Source organism: Manihot esculenta, chromosome 16 (assembly GCF_001659605.2).
Source record: "Manihot esculenta cultivar AM560-2 chromosome 16, M.esculenta_v8, whole genome shotgun sequence".
NCBI classification, from domain to species: Eukaryota; Viridiplantae; Streptophyta; class Magnoliopsida; order Malpighiales; family Euphorbiaceae; genus Manihot; species Manihot esculenta.
Window position 1 is genome coordinate 32242248 of NC_035176.2, and position 17731 is coordinate 32259978.

The 17731-nt window shown below is 33.4% G+C and overlaps 2 protein-coding genes across 2 annotated transcripts; one reads left to right on the forward strand and one right to left on the reverse strand.

The window, feature by feature from the left end:
- Window positions 1-2078: 2078 nt before the first annotated feature.
- LOC110603476 (potassium channel AKT6) lies at window positions 2079-7576 on the reverse strand. Its single transcript, XM_021741214.2, has 12 exons — window positions 7192-7576; window positions 6653-7018; window positions 6427-6484; window positions 6023-6340; window positions 5540-5785; window positions 5122-5220; window positions 4638-4670; window positions 4328-4513; window positions 3813-4007; window positions 3642-3717; window positions 2908-3522; window positions 2079-2835 (listed from the first exon to the last, which is right to left on the reverse strand). The coding sequence occupies exons 1-12, from the start codon at window positions 7425-7427 to the stop codon at window positions 2555-2557; spliced, it is 2709 nt and encodes a 902-aa protein (XP_021596906.1). The 5' UTR covers window positions 7428-7576; the 3' UTR covers window positions 2079-2554.
- Window positions 7577-10655: 3079 nt separating this feature from the next.
- LOC110604288 (cytochrome b-c1 complex subunit 7-2, mitochondrial) lies at window positions 10656-13631 on the forward strand. Its single transcript, XM_021742454.2, has 4 exons — window positions 10656-10874; window positions 10971-11128; window positions 11545-11592; window positions 13333-13631. The coding sequence occupies exons 1-4, from the start codon at window positions 10781-10783 to the stop codon at window positions 13399-13401; spliced, it is 369 nt and encodes a 122-aa protein (XP_021598146.1). The 5' UTR covers window positions 10656-10780; the 3' UTR covers window positions 13402-13631.
- The last annotated feature ends 4100 nt before the right edge of the window (window positions 13632-17731 follow it).

Below are 17731 nucleotides of genomic sequence, written 5' to 3' on the forward strand. Positions count from 1 at the left end.
CAAAAGAAAAAAAAATTAAGAGTTTGATTCTACAAAATATATAAATTTTTAGTTAGATTTTTCAAGATAAACTACATGAAATTTGATAATAATTTTACATTGGAAAAAAATCTCAATTAGTTAGGTTTGGATTAAAAAATTAATCTTATCTACATTTTCCTTGAATGTAGATATATTGAATCTACTGATTAGGGTAGAAATGAGGAAATACAAATAAAAAAATTGATAAATAAGTTAAAAATATTGCTGGAGTCGTTTTCCTGCATACGATGTAGAATTCAATTGTCAAAGCCAAACTAATATATATATATAAGATTCAACATCATATATATAATATCCGACTAAATTTTAGTATCGAAATTTCAATTTTTCAAATAAAATATTTATTGAAATTCAAAATCTCAAAACTAGAAATTTTAGAGAGCTAAAATGATTTTTTTTTTTTTTTTTATAAAATAAAGTGTTTAACTCGATTGTGAGAAAAGTTTTTCTCTTTATACAAAGGAAGAGGTAAGTCTCGCTCTTCTCAACCTTTCTTTCTATGCATTTCTTCTGTCAATCCTCTCTTTTTCTCAAATGGTCTTTGGGTTTTGAAGATCAAGTCTGAGTTTGAGATTTTTTTTACAATCGGAACTCATCTCTTCATCATCTCTAAACTCTCTCTTACTGTGATTGTGTTTTCTTTGAAGATATAAGTTGAAACTCTTACTTTTTAGAATCAGTTTTGAATTCTAAATAAATTTAAAAGCTATTTTAAAATGATTTTATTGCATGCAAACTTCGAAATTAAAGTTTTCAAAATTATAGATAGTGGATGAATTTCTGTTTTGATGAATGTATGTAGTTCCTTTCCTTATTTTTAAGACGTTTTGAGATTTTATTTGAGTTTTTGGGTAGTTTTATAGATTTAATTGTCGCTTTGGTTGCATTTAGGGGCTGAATTGCAGAAGTATAATTGGGTTTGATATGAAGCCAAAATCCAAGTTTGGTTGTTGAAGTTCCCTTTGGCCGCCAAACCTGCATAGCTATCTTTAGCCATAAAAAGTGTCTCGAAAGTTTGACTTTCGGATCTATAACGGAACTTTAGGCTGCTGAACCTGCCGTTACAAGTTCCCTATCAAGTTGTTTTTAACTCATTTTCTATGTATTTTCTTATATGTTTTTAGAAATTTCTTAGGATAGTTTCAACAGTTGTAAAAGATATGTTTGATCTCTCATTTAAGTCTATCTATATAGGATCGGACTTAAAAATCCATAGAGGTTAGCAGTAAAACAACTACTTCAAAGCTAAACTTGCGTCAGTCAGAAGTGAGTAGAACTAAACTAAACTATTATTTTAAAGAAATTAAACATTTTAAGCATACTCGTACATCATGAATGTCATATATATATGATTAGATTATTTTGTATTAGAATTCATGAATATGATGCATTGTATAATTAATTATTGTTATGGATAGTTCTCGAGCATGTACATTATGTATGATGGATATGGAAGTTCAGATCGAGACTCATTTTACACCCTTAGCATTATATAAGAGAAAGACCAAATTGTTTATTTTACGCTCCTGGTACTTTGGATATATTATGTTAGATTTAAGAGAAAGTTCTGAGGAGTACCATTGTGGACGGGGCATTATTAAATTATGGAAGGTTACTGGTGACATGTACATCTTGACATAAATTATTTGTATTATGACACATTCACACGATTATATATTTTATTAAACTGTTTTATAATTATGTTTCTACTCACTATACTCTAATAGTTTATCCCTTTCCCTTAACCTTAAATTTGCAGGACCAGAGTTAGTTCAAGAATTAATAGTCCTATGGTATAGTTTTTATATAATAGTACAGTTGTGAACATGTAATATATTGTGAATTAGAATTGTGTTTTGCTCAATTTTTCTTAAAAATCCCTTGTTTATAATCTTACTGTATAAAAGTTTTAAGTTTAAATTATGTTTGAATAAATTGAAACATGTAATGATGATTATATTGAAGTATTTGATGAGCGTTTTAATATGGATTTATGTTTTCAGTTATGTATGAATCCGCATGTTCATTTTGGAAAATAAAAAATAACTCTTTCCATGTATAACCCATTGATTATTATTTGGCTATGAAGCTCTCACATTGAAGTAAAAAGGAAAATGAGTTATTGTAATGATCATGTTACAATCTTGCAGTTGCCATTTTCTCCACCAACAAAAAGACTCTCAAAAGAAACTATGCAAACCTTCTTCTTCAAATCACCATATCATATCTCCATCACTTGTATTTCCCAAGGCCTCTTGAACTTTTCTACAATATTTGCGGATAATCAAATCGTATAGCTCCCAGTCCATACCCTTTCATCAACTTTATACATCAAACTCGAGAAAAAAAAAAAATGAAAAATGAGAAAGAGAGAAAAGAACAGTAACATAAGGAGTAAGAACTTCAATGTATTCTCCAAATTCAACAGGTGATCATATGGCAATACTTCATAAAACTTCAGGAGCAGATATGACATTTTAGTGATCATCCCAAATCCCAATCTCTAAGTCCTTCAGCCATTGCTCGCAAGAACAAGATGATCACCGTCTCTAATGAGCTCCAAATCCTCAATTTCGGCACCTTCTTTGGTTAGAATTCTGGTGGGGAAGAATCCAAATTTTTTGGCACCAATGTCGAGTAGTTCTTGAATTGACTTTGGCAACAGAATAAGCTTTCCTTCAACTTCACCTTTTTCTGGGCAACTAATAGTCACTCTAGCTGGATAGCTCAAACTTGTAAAACCAGCACCGGCAGCAGCAGCCCCACTTGGAGATGATATCATTTCATGGTCACCTGCCCACACTGAAGTTATAAACTTTCTTTTTGAGTACACAGTTATATTAGAAAAAGGGTGTGCAACCTCACCAGCATTCGCAGCTGACATGATCCCAAGAAGCGAATTGTGGAAAGGGCTAACCTTTCTCCTCTGACGATTATCAGTCAATATCACTCCGGGGGACGCTGGCATAACATCCTTGTTTGAAGGTAGAGGTGTTGAAGGTCGAGGTGTTGAAGGTTCATTGCCACATTTTGCAATAGTCTTCCAAAGATGCAGCTTCCCCTGCTGCTGCTGCAGTGGCATTGTGGGAACTTGTTTTTTTTCCGTCTCTTGCCTTGTTCTGATCAAAGCTTGAATTTCTTCTTGACCCTGATGATCTGCCAAGCCCCTTGCTGTCAATCCATGAACATCTGGCCTATCGACATCAGCTCCTTGGTCTAAAAGGAACTGAACTATTTCAGTGTTTCCTCCAGATATTGCTGAATGAAATGGTATATTTCCACTGCTTGTGAGCAATGTCACATCTCCGCCATAATTGACAATTTCCTTGAGCAAATCCAAGTTATTTTGCTCAATGGCTGCCAATGTGAATTGACCCACATCTCCAGAAGATATGGTTGCACCATTGTCTACAAGAAGTTTAACAACAGATTCATGTTTCCCCAGTAATGCTTCCCAAAGGGGAACATTTCCTTCTGAATCTGCATAAGCAGCATCAGATAACTGTTAAATCTTTTTATTTTACTATGAACATGAGCAGCATTCACATTTTACAGAATTGATGTACAACTTCAGCAAATGTTAAACATATAGAAGATACCTTTCTTATTAGGATCAGCTCCATACTCTAGAAGGAGGACTACACAATGTTCACTCCCATTTGAAGCTGCAATGTGCTATTGTATAGAAGATTAAAGTAAACTTCAAATTTATGCATCAAAGAGATTGTTTTAACACAATATCATTGCATGTATAGAAATATTAAGCTCACCAATGCTGTCCGTCCATTCTCATCCAAATCATTCGGATCTAAACCCCTTTTAAGCAACTGATGCAACAATAGATCATCACCTCTCATAGCTGCAAAGCATAAATTAAGAGGCAGGTCCATTCTCCCATGAGCCAGCATGCGCTCAGTTTCTGCCAAAATTCCTTCCATCATTGGATCGTTCAACTCTTTCAAATGCTACATCAACAGATAAACAGTAGGCGTATGGCTAAGAAAGCATATCTTTTTCCTAAAAAAAATAGTTTGTTTTCTTCAATGAATCTTGTTAAAATAGATTTAATTGTCAAATAAGGCTACTATTAACAAGGCAATGTAATGTCATGATTCAAGTTGTGTTAAGACTGCAGAAGCACTGGAGTGGAGTATTTGATTTGTTTTTCTTTTTTTGTAAAAAAAAATGGTAAAGAGCAGTACAAGAAACAGAGTTTTAAGTCAATAGCAAAAACAAAGCTAATGGTGATTATCATAGTAATAATGATTGAAAATTTTCTGCTGACCTGAAGAAGATTGTTCATGATTATCGTCCCATCTCCAACACTTGCCTGAACAATATTTAAAAATGCAGTACGGTTCAGACGCAGTAGCTGACTCAATCGTTTGGTCCGAACTGTGAACATTTGTGGCCTGTAACACAGCAGACCAATCTCACCAACAACATCTCCTGTCTTTGCCTCTCCAACAACCTGAGTTATTACATTGGAACCATCATATTACTTATCATGGTAAGAAATCCTCTCCTCCTACTTGCTAATCTGACTGAAAGAAATGGAGAAGAAAATATCAAAAGCATTGAAATCAAATACTTGCCTGCTCTGTTGGCCCCCTTGGCACAATAAGTTCCTGCATTGTAGAAAAAGTTCATAAGAAACTATAATATTAAAAATCTGTTTCCAAGTATAAACAGGAAAATTTGTTGTTTATTGCTGACACAAATAGGAATCTCAATAGGAATATTTGATGCATCATTCAAACTTGATAACATGTTATGCAACTTTATTTAATCCTTAGTTCCCCTGGGGCTTCGTTTTTGTTTGTATCAGAATGACCAATGAGTTCAAGTTTCCTCATTGTGTTCAGTCATTAGGATCATGTTAGTTCATTCAGACCCTTCAGGTCCATTATTTTTCCTATTCAATGATCAGCAATTTGTTGACTCTAGAGAGGAGACTAGATTCCAATTCATCTATATTGAAGGAACAAACTATTTTTTTTCCATCCTCAAACCTAAAATTTCAACCTAAGCCCATGATACAAGAAGAAGGTGGCCAAGGTATGGTAGTCTTGTACTTACCACAGCGCCAGTGATCAATATGTACATGTCTGTGGGTGCTTCATTCTGTAAAATCACATCTTCTTTAGGAGGAAAGTACTCAGCCTTCATCTCTGCAACCTTCAATATTATTTTCAAGACGTAGAGATAAATTAAATGGTCAAACAAACAAATAAAATTAATTGGCATACTGAGCTTATATTTCCCCCATGTTAAATGTAAGCTTGCAAAGGATTTTCCTTCTCAAAGCCAATTATAGGCGAGAAAACATATTTTTGAGTATAAGGATAGAGATATTGGTTCAAATTATTTTCCTCATGATTCTAAATTTAGAAATTGCAATTCCCAGATAAAGAAAACGGAAAAGTTGTTAACTTCTATGCCAGGAACAAGCCTTACCCAAAACCATTAAAGAAGATTAAAAATGTGTTGGAATTACCAGTTGGAAAAGTAAGTCATTTGATACCCCTTTAAACAAGTAAACCTCATTCACAAAGTTATAGAAAAGATAGTTGGCAATGCTTGATCGAATGGCCTTTGGAAGGGAATCAATAGTCTCTTGCTGATGCAGACCCTCTGAATCAGTTCTGTACTTCAAACTCAAATGAGCAAGCATCTGATCTTGCAGGCGAACAGGCAGTTGGTTCCTCTGTGCAAAACTTGATGCAGCTTGGATAGTGTCTCTCTGAAATACCATAAACACCCCTTCAGGACAAGGGAAAAAAAGTATAAAAGAAAATCAAGTATCCTAGGAAGACAAGCTTGTCCGAGCTCAAAATTAGAAGAAAACTTTCTAGCAACTGTTATTCAGATAGTCAGTTCCAATTGCCATTCAGAAATTCTCCCAAATACCATGTAAGCAATATAAAAAAATTACTACAGGATTCAAAAAGTGTGCAAAATAAAAGAACATTTTACTCACAAATTTCCTTGTTCGACTCGTTGCATGGACAACCAAGTTGGTCATATTTCCAATTAAATATGATGTGAGCCCCAGATCAAACATCATGTAGAACATTGTAAAAATCATCTCTCTTTCATTTACTGCATGGAGATCACCATAGCCAGTGGTAGTGAGTGTGGTTATTGACCAGTAAAGTGATGTCACATAACGGGTAGACAAGCTGTGCTGCTCAAAATCATTCCATACGGATCCGATCCATGTCTTTGTTGGGTCATAATAAGTTATAGCAAGACGATAGAAAAAGCAGCCAGCCATGTTAATTACAAAGAGGGTAACCTACAAGAACATTAAATTCCTCGTAAGACTAGGACATAATCATTCTGAGAGACCTACCATCAAACATATCTGACAAATATACTCACAAATATGAGCTTCGTGCAACGAACCCAGAAATAGCTAAAGTTTCTATCTTTTTCCAATCTGATACAATAAAGAAATGAGGACAGTGAGAACAGTGAGAACAGTTTCAATACCAATAGAAGTGCATAACAAGGGAGGAGAGAGAGAGAGAGAGAGAGAGAGAGAAGCGGAGTGAAAAATACTTGAAAAGAATGCAATGTTCGCTGAATAAGGAAATTTTCGTTTTACCTTGCAAAAAAGCGACTGACTCTCCTAAGACGCCATAGGCGAAGCATACTCAAGTATCCATAAGATTGAAGTCTATCAGGAAATATAGACCTGAGAAGTTCAGAAGGAAAGGTGGAGACAACATCAAACACCAGCCAGGTCTTGGCGTACCTGAAAGCAATCTTCTTTCGGTTGTCAACGAGAAGAAAAGTATATTTATCGAGGTATGCCACAAAGAAGGTCAAAACAATGTCGACGGCAAAAAATGCATTAACAACATTATCAACTATAGCAAGTGCACCAACCGGCCACTCAAGGAATCCGAATTCAAAAGGAGACGCCCATGACGTGTAGAAAACTAGAAAAACCAGGAAAGTGTCCCATGTTCTGCCAAACAAAAAATAAAGATTTGGACTCAGATAATGGTAAAAACATCTGGTTGTTTACTCAGAATCATACAGAAAATAAAACCCAATTGGTTAAATATATAAGAGAATTCAACCATTAACATGAAAAGCAATGACATTGATATCGAGGAAATTGGAAACCGATAAAGAAACCTGTAACGGGGATCGAAAGGAGAGATGATGAAGCGACGGAGCTCCATGCGACGATTAGAGACGGCATTCTTCCCTAGAGAAGGAAGAATATAATCGGTGAGGCTAAAATAGCTTCTATCGTCAACTGAAAATTTCTCAATCTTATCGTCGTCGTGACCTCCCATTCCTCTTTCTTCTTCTTCTTCCGTCAGTCCTTGTCCAAAATAAAGCCAATGCCTTGATCTCTTCATAAACATTGCTATTTGCTACTTGTATCACAGATTTGTTTCAGTTTCTGAATCTATTTCTATTCTCCGAGTCCTTTGTATGTGTGTTTCTCTGTTTTTGGCTTTGCGTGCCTGTGCTCTGCTGCAGTTACGGTAGTTACGTGATTCGCATCCGCCCAGTTGCTCATGTCCAGTTGCACTTATAATTCCTGTCCCTCCAAAAAATAACTCGCCAAATTACTCTTTTGCCCCCTCTCTTTATTCCACCAGGTGGCGCTATCCGCTTCACAAACTAGCTACTGCTTTGACTTCTTTTTTATATATATATATATTATTAAAATTAAATTTAATTATTTCAGGTTAGCCAATAAAAATTCATTTTCAGTTATTATAATATCAAATGCTTATTGCAATATAATGGTCATGAAAAATTAATAAATGAATATTTAAATAAAGTTTAACTTATAAAATTTAATAAACTAAAATACAAAAAGTGACTGAATAAAATATAATAAAAAATATTATAATTTAATTTTTAAATTTATATTTTTTTTTAAATTATATCATTATGTCTTCAAAATTTAATTTCTAAAGTTGAATGGTCTTGAATTAATAATTACTATCAATAATCAAATTTTCTAATCGCTCTCAATTACTATCAATAATAATATAATTTTTAAAATATAAAATTGAATAAATAATGACAAGATAACTCGAAACGACATGGTTTACGCAGTTGAGTCAGAAAACCTCTAGGGATTGTTTCAAACTTAACGTCGTCTTCTGCAATCATAATTCTTCACCGGCAATACGCGTATGGTTTGTTTGCTTCGCAATGAAATAGGACAACATAAACATAGACATATGTTTCCATGTTTTGATTAATCAAGATTCCAATTTCAACCTTAGTCTTCAATTATGAACTCAATCTACTGCAAACAGCTTCTTCAAACATATCCACACTTGGGAAGATTCGAAATGTCTCATGTGGGTCAAATCAAAGGCAAGCTTCATTGGCATGTCGAATATGAAAACAAAAAGCAAACAATACATCAAAGGCCAGCGTTGTCGTCGTCGTCGCCGCTTCCTTCCTTTAATCAAATCATCTCTCTTTTAGGAAGTGCTAAGATTTACCATTTTTCGACGTGAAGCAATGTAGAATTCTACCCATTGTTTTCGTTCTCAAAGTTGGTCTAAGATCCTTGTAAATCTTTCATGGGCCATCAAGATTTCTTAAAGTGATGCTCAAAATCAAATCACTAAGTGCTACTGCTCAGGACAAGATCAAAGATTAAATATCCACCATGCATGTCGCGGACATGAGCAGAAAGTGACTAGTGTATTGCCCCTCACCTGCAATGCATTTGATGATAATTATTAAAGGTAAGATTTTGTTATTCATTGATTGTATTCATAGTATTTGATTAATTGCCAAAGAAAAGTGGTAGTATTATATCTCCTTAAGCAAGTGCTAATGATTGTGCTGAATTACGCGCCCCGCATTTAATGCTTCCAAGCTTGCCAATCCTGGAAGCACTATTGGGTTCTGAAACAATCCTTTTACCAGAAGTATATTATGGGGTCGATTTTTTTGCATTTGTTCATTCTGCAGTTAAGGAAGAAAAAATGGACTGGTATCCTTAATTGGAGTAACCTGTTGGGTGATAATATTGCTTTTGCTCTGTGGGGATGGGCCCTTGGGGCAAAAGAAAGAAAGGGAAAAAAGAATGGATATAAGCATTGAGGAATAAAATGAGAGTGTTGAAATGAGTTTGTCCCAGAGCTGTGGGAACCAAATCACCTGCAAAGTGAAATATTTTGCATGTGAGCTTTATGGTTGATTTTAGTTGTTGAAGATTCTTACATGTGCAGTCGCCAGCACTGAATCTTCCTGTTCTTGCCTTGTTTTGGTTTGTTGTGTAGGTAGCTTCATTATTCCAGTTGATGCTGCTTCACCCAATTGTGTTAAAGACTTTCTATTAAGTAGTTTCCTTCAAAAACAGATTGAAGTTTTCAGAATCAGTACCCCCTTAATGATTTTTATTACTTTTGTCTTATTAAATAGATTTAAAATTAAACCAAATACTCTTTAATGCCTCTTATGAGCAATTGAAACCCATTGTCTTCAAGATTCCAACTTTAAATTTACTATTGATTTCTTCCCATGTACTACTAATTTCTTTTAAAATTTTTCATAAAAACCGGTGATGATATAATCTGCTTAGTATAAAATTGAATGCGCATTAAAATAAGTGAAAATGCTCTTCTCCCTTGACACTATATTTTAAAAAAATTTTAAAATAATTTCTTTATTTGGTGAAAGGTTACTTAACGAGAGTATGATTTTGGAGATTTCAAACTTCAATTTTTCAATTTATCAAATTGGTGGATTGGAAATACTTTTCCCCACTTTACTTTTAAAAACTTTTCACCATCCATTCAAATAAATAGTAGATGTGATAGAGGATTTTATCTTTATCGATAGAACAATTATTCATTACAAGCACTGATTGGTATCAACAAAATTTAATTTTAATTCTTATAAAAAATATATATATACATACAAATTGAAAGATAATTAATTATGAATAATTTAATTATACTTTGCACACCATTTAAGTTTCTTTTTATTTTAATAATATATTCACTCACTGTATTGAACTAACCTGATCATATCGAATTAGTAGATTAAATTTTTTTTTTGTTATGTAAAAATACATTATAAAACTACAATCGCAGCGGATTAAGTTAGAAGAATTTTGACAAGTCTGAAAAACTATAATACAATCATCCTGGTGATAACATATCACGTGAAAACAATTTAACAGTTAAATAATTAAAATGATTGATCGATTTCGAAATTCATAAAAAAGCAAACGTTAAAAAAATACTCGATAGAAAAATATAATCTTTACGATAGAACTAATATTTCAAAGTGAAAAATAGTTATAGTTAATAAGAGCATCATATCAAAGCGAAGAATTCAGTCTCGCATTCAATTATCACAATTTTGATTTTTTTTTATTATTGATTATGTGATTTATCATTGTCAGCTAACTGGAGTCAAGGCCTAAGAGTGGGAATAAAAAAAGGTCAACGCCTAAGCAATGGTTGGGCTTGTTAAAAACAAAGAGCCTCGGCGTGGCTTTTCAGCTATACACGCCAATATTAGCTTCAGGGTTAGTGGTTGAAGGCCTTGAGGCCCAAGGTTAGCGCATTACGACGCCGTTTTATTGACAAACACTATCCTTTGAATACGTCCTTTCGCATGCCTAGAAATTTGCAGGGTCCCTGACGATTCTTCCAGAAAATAGAGAAAGGCAGCAGCCAGAAGGTAAAAGCTTCAAATTCGTGCTTTGAGAAGAAGAGATCCGAGTGTGGAAATGTCGTCGTTTTTGCAATCATTTATTGATCCAAGGAAGAACTGGTTCGCCAAAATGCATATGAAAGCTCTTTCCAAACGCCTCCGCAAATATGGTTAGCATTTTTGAAACCCTAAAATTTTTCCTGATTCAAGACGTGCAAGCTCATATGTGAATGTTGATTTTTATGTAATTACTTGAATCGTAATAGGCCTCCGATACGATGATCTCTATGATCCTTACTACGATCTGGACATCAAGGAGGCGCTTAATCGGCTCCCAAGAGAGATTGTGGACGCTCGTCATCAGCGCCTCAAGCGCGCCATGGACCTCTCCATGAAGCACGAGTACCTTCCAGAGGACCTACAGGTGCTCATTATTTTGCTATTTAAATCTCTATATGGTTAGGGATTTTATTGATTCTATGTATGTATATTTACATATCTCCCATATGTGTTGGTGGTCAAACTTTATATTTGGGAAAATATTAACATTTCTTAGATTGTGAAATCCTTGAACTTTGCAGCATAAAAATCTATATAATTGTGAATTGACAAAAGACTAGGAATTAGAGACGTGGAGTTGCTTAAATTGTATGATTGTGGATTTGTATGGATTTATTATTTAAATAACAAATGTCTTTTTTAAAGGCATGATCACAGTATGGAGAATCGACTGTTCGCTGCTGTTGTGGGCTAATTGTATATGCTCTGTTTTAAAATATGTTATTTAACTATACGTGGAGATCTCACAAGCTTAAAATTTCCTTCTTTGCACTTTTGCAGGCAATGCAAACCCCCTTCAGGAGCTACCTGCAAGATATGCTGGCTCTTGTAAGTCATTTTTAAGAAAACATCTACTTTGCCTTCTAAATAATTTGCCTGCTTCAGATAGTTTACTGTCAACTGCTTTAATATATGATTCTTCCCTGTATTGCATATAATTTATTATGAATGCTTTGAATCAATATAACTAGCAGTTCTTGTAGATAATATGTAAAGAATGCTGTTATGTATTTTGTGGTTGGTGCATGGTGATATGAATAGTGAAGTTAGGTTGTGTTTGGAAAGATGTAATCGAAGTTGTAATGTAATATTGATTACATTGCACATTACTGCCACTACTACCATTCAGCTATTGCCACTACCACCACAACTACCATCCTTATATAGCCACCTCAACCACCCAGCCACGGCTGTTACTACTACCAAACGCCATAATCATTATTGTTTGTTATCACAACCATAAATAATCTAATTATTGAAATAAACCATTATGTTATCTCGCTTGCATTTTTATTTGGCATGCAAATACAGGAATATGATGATAATTACATTACATAATTGATTACGTTACACTACATTATGTCATATCAAATGTAGCCTTTAGTACATGTTTGATACATATTGTAAGGGAATATAATTTAAGTTGATGAAATAAGTTTCTTATCCATTATAAAACATTCATAATATAAAATGTATTTCTTTTTTTTTACTATTTATTATTAAATAAGAGGGAAAAAAAAGTAAAAATGATCATTGTGGCAGCTATTAGGATTTGTGGTGATTGCTAAACTAACAAGTTATTTTTATTTGATGCATCACAAGTTTTTTGGCATTTTAATAAGTTTGTCAAAATGTGGAAAATGGTTTTTTCATTCAAAAAATAAAGTCATATTTCTTGAAAATGGCAGTTTTCTCTGTCTAGGGAAACATTTTCTATTGACTAATTTTTTTGAGTGGCCAAAACTTCAGAAAATATGGAAACTATTTTCTAGGATAATATTTTCCATGACACAATCAAAGCAAGCGGTTTTGGTGTTTCACACTATTTCCTATAATATTCCTGAGCAGGATGTTTATGTCTTACTATATTTTGTATTAGTTCTATATAATGGCCTTGGAACAAAGAAAATACCTCGTGCATCTATTGAAGCCTTCATGATCACAGCTTTTTCCATGACAAAGATAAGGGTCTTTTGTCTCATCATGCATGAAAGTTGTCAACTGCGACAATTGGCAACTCCCAAAAATTTAGTCATGGTATATAATATAATAACAATAAAGTTGTTGTCATGTTTTGCATTACTTCCCTTCATAACTAGAATTCATCAAATCCAGTTTAAGATGAAAGTTGTTTGATCATGTTTTTTTCAAGCATTCCACATCATCACAGGATAATCATCTGATCCAGAATTTTATGTTAGTTGTCTAAAAGAATGAACTGGGCAGTGTAATAGCTCTGTTGCTCACCTAACCATTTGCTAGGATTTCTTCTTCCTTTATTGAGTGATAAGTTCATTAGAAGAAATGCCAAGAAAGGTGACGTATCCAAGTACAGAAGACAGTATTGAAGTTGTTTGTAAGAAATGCATACCAACTTACAGAAATAAAATGAGCTTAGCCTGAGAAAAAATATTCATAATTTTTTTCTTTTAATTAATTTATTAATCTTGTTTAGGGGAAAGGCTTATCTTGTAGTTGTGTATTTCTGAAGATTGAATTTCAATTTAGTGGTAAAGGTACCTGCAAGTACAAAACCTGTAAAATGTTTTGTTTCTTGTGTTTTTGCAGGTGAAGAAGGAAAGAGCTGAACGCGAGGCTTTGGGAGCTTTGCCTCTCTATCAGCGCACCATTCCATGAGAGCTTCATAGAGTTACCTTATAGCTTTGCCTATGGGAGTTAATTTCTTGTTGAAAGGTTGCGCATATGTGGTATAATGTTACCATAGTTTGGAGGGCGATAGATTATATCTCTGCTTTATAAATTTGTTTTGCCAATCATTTGTGCCAGAGTTTGGATTTGTGGTGGTACATGTTTATCGTGTACTGGCAGTTTTCTAATAATCTAGCAGAACCAAATTTGAAGTTTCATTTCATGCTCAACAACAATGACAGTGTCAATAATGCTAGACATTTCTTAGCAGATTGTTCTCTCTTAATAATACATGAACATGCAGGTTTGCCTGGAAAGGAGGTAATGAGTGCATCTTTGCAGGGGATGGGTTCTTTGTGCATTAGGAGTCATGCTTAGATAGAGAACAGTTGCAGGATTGTCAATGATGTGTAGTAGTAGTGTTGCTTTCGGTTTAGGCTGTAAAGTGAATAAAGAATCTGTTGTATGGTCGCCTAGCTCATGGGGATATGGCTCCTAGAAATGTCGGAGCCTGCTGGATGCCGATGTGGCCTTATATAGGATTGGAGAGCCATAGTCGTTCATAGCAGATAGTTGATGGGAGCTTTTGCCTTCTACCAATAAGTTGCCACTTGCTTGACCTTTTTCCCTTATGCGTGCATTGAAACTTAACATTTGGTTTTTTCATCATTTTGCATAAAGTTTGGTGCGTTTACAGCCAGCAGAAGTCTTGGCATGGAACATTAGCCAATCATTGAGGGTGTGAATTTACCTGTTCATTTGAAACCTTAGCGCTCCGCCAAAAACATTGAACACTGGATTTGTAAATTTTTCCTTCAACTCCAATGGCTTATGTTGTATTGTTGATTAAATATTTCTGTTTTAGTCGGTCAACGAAAGGATAAGCATTCCCTTTTATGACAAAATGTCGAGAAACGCGTTGGCTTCCAGTGGAAATCTTTGGCTCCGCAGGCAGCTAGATAATTTATAAAATGATTTCAGTGTACTAAGAAATGATGCACTTTGTACTGGTCCAAAATTAATTTTTCTTTAGAATATGAAAAGAAAATCATATACTGAATAAAATGATGTACAATAATGAATAATTTTTCTTAGGAGGAAGGAGGGTCCTAACCGAGCGAATTCAAATTAGATGGATCGAAGATGAAGAGACAGAAGATAATGCATGTGTCCATAATGAATAATTTTTCCCCTGGCAGCCTCTACAACGACTGGTTTCAGACCGCATTTGATGAAGTGGTAGCCAAATTCTTGTCCACAAACTTCCATTTCATTGTTCACGCACCATGTCTCCATGGCCAAATACCTTCATGTTCATTTGCTTTCTTGAACGTACCGTGAGGGTGACCATTTGCATGGGTGTATTAACAACCTATCTGCTGTCCTTGTGAGCAGTTCACAGAAATGAATGGTTGCCAAGAAAAGTTGTACACTGCCACTGCCCTACTGTACCCATCATCACAGTACATTTATAAATATTATCTATCTATGTAAATAAAAATTGTCCCAGCAATTTTTTACCGCATGATCATCAGGATTCAGGAGTCCTCCGAAGCCAATGCCAACCATATTATATATATTTATATATATTAAAAGAAAAGCACTCTGAAAAATAAGAGGAGGAAATTTGAAAGGGACCAAAGATGTGAGCCCAATTGGACGGGAAGTTGCCAAGTGGAGAACAAGGTTGCCCCATATTGAAGGTGAAGGTCCATGAGTTTTGTCTCATATCATGTTGAATTGAGGATAATCTTTTTCCAATTCTATCTTAAAATGGACAATTCCATGTGAGAAGATGAGCCCATTCTTAAATGAAATTAAAGACTCCCCTCGCAATTATACACCATCGTCCTCCTTGTCCAACTTCATGAATTGGGATGAAATTAGGCTCTTCATCATTGAATAGCGACATATGAAATATCAATATCTGAAATCCACTCATCAAAGATTCATTTCATGTGGAAAGTTGATTTCTGTCCTCTTCAATCCCTTTTTCTTCATTTCCATTACAGACACCCACATGGGAAATAGATTTTATATATGTAGTTACACTTTATGAGATTAATGGATTAAATAATTATATTTTTATTTATAAATATTAAATTTTAACAAAAGAAAAACATAAATCTAGCAACTGATTTTTTTTTATATATGTAAATATTAAGATTTTAGCCATTTCAAAAAGGTTTTATATTGATAACATTTCATTAATTGATTAATTTGAAAGAGACTTTGAGAAAGCCAACCCTAATAAGCTACATGTAGTCGGAGGTGGTCACCTTCTTATCAATAAACAACCTTATTTAATACAAGTAACATGGACTATCTAGTTACTCTCTGATTCGTCTTCACTTGATTTTTAGAGTTTGTTTGTTGTGATTATTGGATATGACTGATAGATGTCAGTAATATAATGAATACTTTATTATAATAGATGATAACTAATTCTAAATTGATATATATTAAATATTTGATAAAAATATATTAAATTATAATTATTAGAATAATAAATAAGTAATCAAAGTATAGAATAATTTATTATATTAATAAAATAAATATAAAAATATTCCTTCCATCTACATCAAATATTTATATTTTTATAGTGAGAAGGGAGAAAGTTATCTTTTACTGTATAACCTATTGATTCTGTGATCTTTGCACTTTTTATTATATAATAATAAATATTATAATTAATTTAATTATTATTTAAAATATTTTTTAATTTATGTATTATATAAGTAATTTTAGATAATTTAATGATGTGAAATTTTTTATTTTAAAAAATTATAATTAATAAATTATATGGAGGTAACATGATGTGAAAATTATAACTTTTAACCTAAAAGTATTTAAAATAAATGTAAAAAAAATAACACGGTTGTATGATAGTTTAATTTATTTATTTTTAAAGTTGTTTTGAAGTTTAGAAATTTCGGTGAAAATTAGTCTATATTTTTTCTACAAATAGCAGGAGCGAGCCGAAGAAAAGGTTACGGCGGAGGGAAGGGGCGGGGCGGTGCTTAGGTAAGTGCATGTGCATGCGGTGGTGGAATGCGGCTACTTATTACTTCACTTTGGTGGAAGTTCCGATGTTTGTCTTGTCCGGAGAATGCAACTGAATTATCAGATTCACTCTTTTGAAATTTGGACCCATTTTACTCAATTTTCATCACTTGCCCATTTCTTTTTCTTTATTATTATTCTATGAATGCCATTCAAAAATCATTTAAAATTTTGATTTGGTTATTTTGTTGCGTCCTCTCACCAGCAGACAAGAATATAAAGATTGAACAACCAAATCTAAGAGGGAAATGGGGGGGGGGCGAATCAGTGAATTCTGCAGAAATCAAGGGGTGAAAGTAGAGAAACGTCCAAAAAGATGAAAGGAGGTTGAGCTGAGCTGAGCTCAGACTCCGACTACAGCCTCAGCTGCTCTGCCTTCCACATGCATTCGATTCAAGTGGGCCCCAATGTCCTTCTTCCCCCTCGCTTCAATCTTCCGATTAGCTCACCTCTGGATTTCCTGCCTTCTATTGTGGGCCCCGCTTACTCCCCTATTCATTGGGCCAACATTCCTCGTGATCTGTTTTTTTTTGTCAAACGTCTCGGCCTCCCCAGTCCAATATATAAATTCTGCTGTGTTAAATCAAATAATTCTTAAACAAAATATATTTCTAACTGACAAAATAAATTTTATTAATTTTAATAATATTATAAATTAATATTAATAAACAGAATACTAGAAAAAAAATAGCACATCTATAAAAATTTGATCTCATAAAAAAAAACAAGTTCAATGAATTTTAGATTAAATATTCATGCATATAACCAAAAAAAAAATTCTTGCAATGATTTTAATCTAAGGTTGTTAAACTAACATGCATGTATCCTTACCTCAAATAAATATAAATAAAATTTTTTATTTTAAATATTATTAATTATTATATATTTCATAAATATATTTTTTTTAATTCACATTAATTTATAAACAACTTCATAGCAACTAAAATGAAGTATTTTGACAGATATAAATAAAAACACCAACGTTTATATTGAATTTAAAATTATATAATATTTATATATAAATTTATCATTAAATTTAAATAAATAATGATTTTAAAAAGTTAGAAGAGTAAGAAAATAAAATAGATTATATGAAAAAGGTTAACCATATAGGGGTTAGATATTCACATATGAGAAAATTAGGAGATTATAGTCCACTATAGTACTATTTTTCTGGAATATGAAGTGAACTTCTTTCCAGTATTTAGATAGAAACCATATAACTAATGAACTTAGAGGCTCCACCTAGATGGTT